Genomic DNA, 9,413 nt, shown 5'->3' with positions numbered 1-9,413 from the left:
CCTTTTTGATACAAAATTCAGAGTCAGAATATTTTCTAGAGAACCTATATTAAACTTGTACTCCAGAAACATGTTGTAAAACAGTTTTAGTCTTTCTAAATGTTTCAAGGGATGTTCAGTTTTTAGGTCTAGTGGTCTGTGGAGGATAAAAGGTCAGCGCTTCTTTGTTTTAGGTTCATGTGTGTGGGCTCTGTCCTGCTGAATAAATGATCCTCTCCTCTGGGTGTTAAACCTGATGAAGTGTTATACCTCTACACAAAAAAAATCTTCTTTTTGGTTGGGAAAAACAATGCAACAAAAAATAACTCATTCCACATAAGATGTAGCAAATCTTTATTATGTAATAACGATCTGCAATGTAGACTTCCTTATGTATATACATGACATCTGGTGGGTGTGTTCCAGTTATACCTCACAACACACTCACATCGAACATGACTCTGCGCAGCCTCCAGGGCTACTTGGAGAGGATGTTGGTCATCACACTAGTCTCTCCGTGCTGGTTCTTGGCTTTACAGATGTAGTTCCCAAAGTCGATGGTCTCCAGGTCCTCGACAGTCAGGACGCTCTGGGAGACCCTGGTGGTGTGGCTCATCCCTCTGTGGACCAGCCTCAAGGACGTGTGGATGTGAACTGGACGGTGGTCCTACACAATGAAACCAAGATTTACTACCATTGTGTTGTTTATTGGTGACAGAAAATTGTTTGATCCACAATGGTAAGGAAAGGAAAGTTACCGAAAATGTAAGATTTATTGGCTTATTCTAACAATGTGATCACATGATATCTTCTGATATTATTTCAGATCTGCTGGACGCTAGCTAGCTAGGTATACTGACAGCACTGACATTTATGAGACAGGCTAACCGTGCCGACAGTTGCACATTTGTTGGTGAAAGTCAAATCCTTCGCATGTGTTGTCAAGTTGGTGAAGATGCGCACATTTGTGTTTTTATATTTGCATTGTTTCTGAAGCTGTAGCAAGTTTCTCCGAATGGAAGTGTTCTTGCAGCTGTTGGCCACCGTACGAAACACTTACTTTGGTTTTCACCATATTCTCAGGGTCAATTTCTCTGATGGGAAAAAAAATGTTAAAGATTTTTTTTATTGCAGAAATGTATTGTACCAACCGCATTGGTATAACAAAGCAATCATATTTTCCATTTTCAGTAACAACAAACCAGCGGATTCAGAACATACTAGTACAATTTGGCGGTTTTAAAACACATCCATGGGCGAGATAACAAGAAATGCAATATTCATGCTAAAAACAAGAGGGCAGTCCAGGACAAAGAAAAAATGTCCATAGCAAATTGAAGAAAAAAAACAAGATAAAAGTTACAGGATTAACATTATTGATCATTCATCCCATACCTTCATCCTCACCCAGACCTCTTAAGTGTCATCACTGGAGCCCAGGCCTTATCAAACACTCTCCCCCTTCCTGCATTCTTGAATCTAAGTTTCTCCAGGTAGAGGATCTCACCCAACTCCCTCAGCCACATCTCGAACGAAGTCACAGCATCAGACTTCCATAACCTCAAAATAAGTTTTTTAGCCAAAACAGTACCCAAAAACACCGGCCATTTGTCACTGCCATAGTTCATATCAGTGTCACTCGTGGACCCCAGAATGGCCACAAGGGGATCAGGCTTCAATTGCTTGACATTTACTGAGCACCGGTGAATATTCCTAAAACATGTTTCCCAACATTCCTCAGTGATCGGCATACCCAATTATGTCTCCCACTCAGTTCTATACTTTTCTGTGCTGACTACTTCCTGACTAAGAAGTGTCTGGTATAGGGTTGACACTGCTCCTCTTCCTCTACATCCTGGTCTAACATTAATTATCTCTTCAAGTGCCCGATGCTGTGGTATATCTGCAAATGTAGCTATATGAGACCTCATAAAGCTCCGGATCTGTAGATATCGAAAAAAGTGTGAGGCTGGGAGATCGTATTTGTTCCTCAATTGTTCGAAGGACATCAAGTGGCCCCCCTGGTACAAGTCCTTCAAGCACTCCACTCCCTTCTCCTTCCAGCGAGCAAATGCGGAATCCACGCTGGCCGGTTTAAAGGCTTGGTTGCCACAGATTGGGCTGTCTATGTACATAGTTGGGGCTTTCAAGTATGTTTTAATTTGTTTCCATATTTTAAGAGAATTGTGTACCAGAAAGTTCCCTGCATATAGTAATTTATTAGACTTAACTGGACTATTCAGAAGGGCTGGGAGAGAAGTTCCGAGACAGGCCGCCCGCTCCATAGAAAGTGAGGGTACCACTTCTCCAGAAAGCCAGAATGTTTAAATGTGCTGCCCAGTAATATAACATCTAACATTTGGTAGATCAAACCCTCCCTCATATTTAGCTTTACAAAGGTGTTTCTTGCCGATACGCACCGCTTTATATTGCCAGATGAAGGCGGTTAGAATAGTCTAATTTCTTAAAATAGCTTTGCGGTACACATGATGGGATTGACTGGAAGAGATATGTAAAACGTGGGAGAACCACCATCTTAACTGCGTTTACTCTCCCAACCAGTGACAGAGGGAGAGTTTTCCAGAAGTCTATGTTCTGCTTAAAGAGCCTGTGACACGAGTTTCCCCCATCATCCAAACCCATCAATTTGAGTAAATATTGTCCCCTTGAAAACCGTTACTGAACTGATTTTGGATATTTGTACTTTGATAACCATTAATCTGCCCTTCAATGTTGACCATTTTCTGGATCTTCTCGGGGATTCTTCAAGTCCCGCCAAATTATGTGTGACGTCATTGCGGGCACAGCGCTCCAGCTGCACCGTTCAGGATCCCAGCATCTGCATGTAAACGCACGATGGTGCACACAGCAGCAAGCTCAGACAGCGATGACAGTTTAATTTTGAACGTGTCTGAGAGCTCATATGAGGCTGAAGGATCGGTTTATGTTGTATCTGTTAGAAGTTTAGGAATTAGGTGCGTCAATATGGGCGATCATACGGTCATGTAGCCAGTGGGACTAAAAATCATCCCGGGACTCTCGACCGGCCCACTTCGGTACCGCTAGTAAATTGTCAACAGGGGGAGTGGGGGATGTCAGGGGTGGCGGGTGCTGTAGATAGTAAATGTAAATATGTAAATATTTGTGTCACTGCATCCTGGTAAAATACAAATATAATGCAATGTCTGTGTCTTTGACATTAGCGCTGCTAGCCACCTGTGCCCTGTACTACGAAGCCAGTTCAACAGACCCTGGATATGTTTGAGTAACAAACTAACTAACAACAACAAACTAACAAACGAGATCTCGCTAAGCGGTCCTACGACGCTGGTTATCAACTCGGTAAATCAAGCCAGGGTTTCTCTCTCCAGCTGAGAGCGCGTTCACGTCTAAAACACGAGTGGATCTGACTTTAATTACATTTGACTCGAGTGTTTCGTCAACATAATGTGTTGCTTAAAATAATACTTCTCTTCTGCATACAGTATGTGACACTGTAAGTGTTGCACGGCCAGATACGGCTGGAGAAGCTGACTCAGATAAGGAAATATATGATACATTATATGATCGATGATCTGATTGATGATGTAATATGAATGATAAGTGCGACACGTCGGCGTCTTCTCTGCATACGGCAGTTTAAACTGTATTTCCTTTATCCTGTAATATGACTTGAGAGATTTAAACTCCGCACACTGAGTTGATCTCTTTTCTATAGACGACGGAGGCGGGCAGCGTCAGGTAAAAAAAGTTATTTAGCCTTCCCAAACCTGAGCCTCACGCGCCGCCTATGGGGGATGTGCTAGTGACTTATCCGACCGGCCCACTTCGGTACCGGCCCATCGGGATTCGTCCCGATGGCCAGTCCGCCACTGCACCCAGCCCACGTAAACTGTCAACGGGGGGAGCCTCGCTGCGGGGAAACGGTGGACCTGGTGTCCCGATCAGAGTGGGAATAATAATAATAATAATAATAATCCGTGCATTTTATCCATTCATTTCCCCAACATTGTGGTGAAAAAAACACACGTTTAATCCATGTTGGTGTACTACAACTACAAAAAGCATCGGGTGGTTTTCTCATCAGGAAATGCAGATCGGCACAAACAAACGATTTTTAATCATCATTCTCACGATCATTTAATGTATCATATGTTCGCCGAATTGACATGAAAGCACTAATAAATGTAGTTTCATCCACTTGAGTTTACAACTACAAAAATAATCGATTTGTTTTTATATCACATCCTACGGGAGGAAATTCAGCAGCTCTCACTACCGATTTTTAATCCTAATGTAATCATCATCTTCACCACGATCATGTATGTTTATGTTCGCCGAATTGACATGAAAGCACTGACAAATATGAATATACTGTAGTCAACTTCATTAAAACGTTATTAACGTGCCTAAACTCAGTAATTCACCATTTCTACGCATGACAACACACTTTGTCCGTGTTTGGCTCTCTCACCGCACAGTGAAGCGTTCCCGCATTGACGTCACTTCCGGCTTCCCCCAAAACTTCAAAATGAGTCGAAGGAATTTCCCCGCGATGTTCGAAATTATTGATATTTAACGGAACGGTATCGCTTTTTCTTTTTTAAACTGACGGCTCGAGATTACTAGTAGCCCAATATTTCATTGCACAACAGTTGTTGGGATGCTGTCACAGGCTCTTTAAGCTGGGTTATTTTCAGTTTCCAGTTCTCCTCAAGTAACCGTTCGGGTTTTCTGGTGACTGTCACCCCCAGGTAAGTGAACCTGTCCTCGGCTATCTTAAAGGGCACAGATTTCAGTGTGGAGCTGTTCTGGTTCAAGTACACTGGCATTAATTCACTCTTATCCCAGTTTATTTGAAACCCCGAGAAGGAGCCAAAATGGTTAAACAGCTCCATAATTGAGGGCATAGATTCCTGTGGTTTTGAGACATATAGCAAAATGTCATCCACATATAATGACAGTTGATGATTCTTTCCTTTAATGGAGACAGGTGATATTCCGGGATGCCGCCGTATACTTGTGGCTAGTGTCTCTATGGCTAAAGCAAATAAAAAAGGTGAGAGGGGATCTCCCTGTCTAGTGCCACGGTATAGTGGGAACTGGGGGGAGATATTCTGATTAGTGATCACACTAGCTGTGGGATGAGCATACAAAATCCGTATCCAGTCAATGAACATCTTCCCAAAGCCAAATGTCTCTAGGATCACATACATATATGGCCACTCGACCTGGTCAAAGGCCTTCTGAGCATCCACTGAAATCACAACTGTCTCTGTATTGTGCTCAGCATATTACGGAGCCCCCTAGAGGACATGGAGAAGAAAAAAATAAATAATTTGAACAGAAAAAAAAAAAAAATGTTTTGCGAGATCTCGCAAAACCACTTTGCGAGATCTCGCAATACTTTTCATTTAGTACTTCCTGGTCAGTTCGGCTGCTACAGCAACACAGAAACCACAACAATGGAGTGGTTAATCGATTTTACTTTGAGCTTGGCCTTAAATATAAAGATATAACATCAGTGCTTGGCAATAAGCACGGGTTTCACACATAGACTGTACAGTGCTGGAATTGGGCCGGTACTCACCGGTACGCAGTACCGGCACTTCTGGTTCTAACCCATGGAGTACACTTCTTGCTCAGTACCGGCATGCTGGCGGTACTCCGGTACTCATGCACCGTGCCAGTACTCAACACTCTCCCGCCGTTCTTATTATACATCCATATATATATATACAGCCGCCTGGTACTCAGTAGATGCGTCATGAGGTGCCGAACGGACATTCTCATCGCTCTAACCGCTGGAGTTTCACAGCGGCTGTCAGCTGTTTACTCCTGTCATTCAAACAGAACGTGCTGGAGAGGGGGGCGGGGGCTTATCTTCTCCATGTAAATACTGTGGTGGAAACGACTATGTCAAAATTAACCTATTTGACCGTGATTTAATAGTAATACACGTTTCAAAATAATAATAATGCCGAAGTAACAACATACTGAAAACTGTTAGTAAAACCATGTGTTAATGCTTTACAATTTACATACCTAGATGCACGTGTGTTGTGTTTATGCAGTGCAACTCCCACCCAGTGGGTGGCTATGTAGAGTGATAGAACAGAGCAGGCACGCCCCCGAGAGAAGGAAAGCAAGTCACGTCACAAATTAGCATTTCTAAAATGTTAGCGTGGATTAATAAAAGTGCAAAAAGACAGCGGTTGTCGCCGGAAGAAACTTCAAATACAGAGAATGCTGTGCCTGTGTTGGAAATGGTGTCTGATGGGGAGCTTTCTTTGGTTGATCCTCCTGCTCCAAGTTCTAGTGCATTAGCATTAGCACTAGCTCCGCCGCCTCCTCCAGAGCCTCTAACGTTAGCTGCTGCTGGCGCAACTGCCACCACCAACACCGGGCAAAGCGATGCACCTGACTGCTGGACAACGGACCAGGTGCAATATGTTTGCAAGACCAATGCATGGCTCCTTCTTAAAGATAAGAAGCTAGGATGTCGGATATGCAGAGATGTCAAATCTTTGGGAATACACACTGGACAAGGACTGAAACTGTCAACTGAATGGGGTGAGTGTGCAGTGTCTCATTTCGGTGTTGACAAGGGCAAACAACAAGCTAGCCTGAGAAAAAAAATCAAAGAACATAAAGAATCACAAGCCCATGTAAAAGCTGCTGACATCCTTACATCTGCTTCACGTGAAACTATTCAACATCAAGTGCAGTCTATGCATAAATCTGAATTAGACACCACTATCAGAGTTTTTCGAACGGCATATAAAATTGGCAAACATAGCCGGCCATTCACAGACATGCCAATTGATTTGAATGTACAGAAACTGAATGGGCTGAACGTGGGCAGGGTTTTGCACTCCAATAAAACCTGTGCCGAAATCATCGACCACATAGCTCATGAGCTGAAGAAAAAAAAATGGCAAAAGACATTACAGAAAACCAAAGAAAACTCTGTGTTTTGGTCGATGAATCTACCACTATTAGTGGTAAAACGGTGCTTGTTGTGTGTCTACGCTCAGCATTAGCTGATGCTGAGCCCGAAACGTTTTTTTGGGAGCTGATCGAGTTGGATGGAACAACGGCTGATGACATCACAAAGGCGTTAATGGAGTGTCTTGGAAGATATTTTAACGAGGACTTTTTAGGTCAGTGTTTCGTTTCTTTTGCATGTGATGGGGCTTCAGTCATGCTAGGGAAGAGAACAGGCGTTGCTACCCAGTTGTGTAGTAAATTCCCAAGCCTGTTTGTGTGGCACTGCTCCAATCATCGTCTAGAGCTGGCAGTTGGGGATGTGGTCAAGGAGATCTCAGGGCTCAATCATTTCCAGATCTTTTTTGACAAACTCTATTCCATGTTCCATGCCTCCCCCAAAAATCAGAGGCAGTTAGCGCAGTGTGCGCAAGCAGTCGGACAGCGTCTCCTGGTGATAGGGCGTGTTTTGTCCATCCGCTGGGTGGCTTCAAGTGAAAGGAGCGTCAGAGCAGTCTGGGAAAACCGAGTGCTTCATGATCACTTCACAAATGCTGCAAACGACACGAGCAGGGATTCCAGAGACAGAGCAAAGTACAAGGGCCTGGATGATGTGCTCACATCTGCAACGTTTGTCAGCAATCTGGGACTGATGTACGATGCGCTCACAGAGCTCAGCGACCTCTCTCGGCAACTCCAAAAAAAGAGAGATGACACTGCCTACAGCAGATAGGCTCTTAACTCGAGAAATACGAGTTTTCGAATCCATGGTCACCATGCCTGGCCCACACATGACTACAGTTCATACAGCTCTAGCTGAGAAGTCCTTCAAGGGTGTTGCCCTGCGTGAGAATGGCAGGCTTGTACAGATTCATGCAGGTCAGTTTTTCCGCAGTATGGTAGAGAATCTGAGACACAGAATGACTTCCACAACCTCCTCTCATGTCAGCACAAGAGAAATCCCATTACATGGCCGGGAGGCCCGGGACAATCAGCTAATCCAGGACATGAAAGTTATCCATCCTGGAAGTTGGCCTGAAGAGGAGTTAGACGTACAGTATGGGGACGTAGAGGTGCTACGTTTGTGCGAAGTGCTGAAAGTGGACAGAAGAGAGACTGTTCAGGGCTTTCGCGAATACAAGGAAACCAGGGCATCCCGTACACCTGCTGCCATGGAGCCTCTACTGAAAGCGGTCCGAACCATCGCTGTCTCCACTAGTGAGTGTGAGCGGGCATTCAGCTGCATGAACGATATCCTTACTGCAAAAAGGAATGCTCTCTCTGTCAGCCGACTGTCCAGCCTGGTTTTCATTCAATGTAATGGACCATCACTAGGACAGTTCAATCCGGAACAGTATGTGAGGGCCTGGCTGGCAAAGGGAAGGAGAAGTGCTGATGAAAGAGCCTGTCCAGCTCCAGCCCCTGATACTGATGTCCCCAAGGCCTTCTGGAGCCTTTTCTAACAATGTGAAGTATATTGCAAAGCAGCTCACCCAGTGAGAAGACTTTTGGCATAATGTGCCGATTTGTACAGATCCTGGAGATAGAAGGACTTCAAACCAACCAGGGAGTTATCTGATCAGCTTGGTGTTCAATGTAACTCTTTACCATGGCTCAGACTTTGTTACTTGCAGTTACAGTTTCTCATTTTAGATTGTGCAAATTTTGCATTTGTTTTTACATGTTCTTTGTTCATGCTCTTTATCATTTTTCTGAGTTGGAAAGTTAGATTGCATCATAGTTTACTTTATACATATTTGTATTCTTCAGTGGTGAAGTATATTGCAAAGCAGCTCAGCCATGTGAGAAGACTTTTGGCACTTTTTCGTTTTTCGTTTTCTGAGTTGGAAAGTTAGATTGCATTCAAAATGTACAGAAATACTTAATTTTGTTAAAGCTTTTTATAAAAAATGCTTCTGACCAGAGCTTTGTTTCCTTGTCATTAATGTTGAACACCACCAGAGGGGCTCTCACCTGAAAGGTCTCTGCTTCATGTGTCTTCAGCAGAAGATCTAGACTTTGATTGCTATATTTTCAGTTAATATTGACCTTACTGAGCTTTAGCCATATCCGCTGCCTATCATAAAAAATGTTAAGTACAGTGAACCTTTCTAAAATATACAGTAGTAAAGAGACAAACCCACCAGCATTATAGTAGCCAAATTCTTGTTTGTGGGCTGTATATATAAAATTGACTTGAAAAAGTTGCTGATTTTAGAGTACTGGCACCTTTTTCATTCCAATTCAAGCACTGAGACTGTATATATAAAGGGTTTCACATAAGTGAAGACACCTCAAGAAAACACTCAGAGCGAGGGGACGTGCACGTTCCTCTGAGCTGAGTTATTGACAGATTCGAATTTCGCGGATCAATAACTCATGAACATAACGTTGTAAAAATACAAACAACATGACTTTACAATCATAGCAAGGTAGACAACGAGCTA

At 43.4% G+C, this 9,413-nt stretch overlaps 1 protein-coding gene across 3 annotated transcripts in view; it reads right to left on the bottom strand.

Moving 5' to 3' along the window:
- Nucleotides 1-316: 316 nt before the first annotated feature.
- Nucleotides 317-9,413, bottom strand: part of pdgfrl (platelet-derived growth factor receptor-like) — a 52,510-nt gene continuing 43,413 nt past the window's right edge. For all 3 annotated transcript variants that reach the window (XM_034223200.1, XM_034223198.1, XM_034223199.1), the window contains exon 7: nucleotides 317-646. In XM_034223200.1, coding sequence (XP_034079091.1) covers nucleotides 458-646 — 189 coding nt within the window. In that variant the 3' untranslated portion in view covers nucleotides 317-457. The remainder of the gene's footprint in view (nucleotides 647-9,413) is intronic.

The sequence above is a fragment of the Gymnodraco acuticeps genome, unplaced genomic scaffold, assembly GCF_902827175.1.
Source record: "Gymnodraco acuticeps unplaced genomic scaffold, fGymAcu1.1, whole genome shotgun sequence".
Classification (NCBI taxonomy): domain Eukaryota; kingdom Metazoa; phylum Chordata; class Actinopteri; order Perciformes; family Bathydraconidae; genus Gymnodraco; species Gymnodraco acuticeps.
This window is presented reverse-complemented; position numbering and strand designations above follow the sequence as displayed.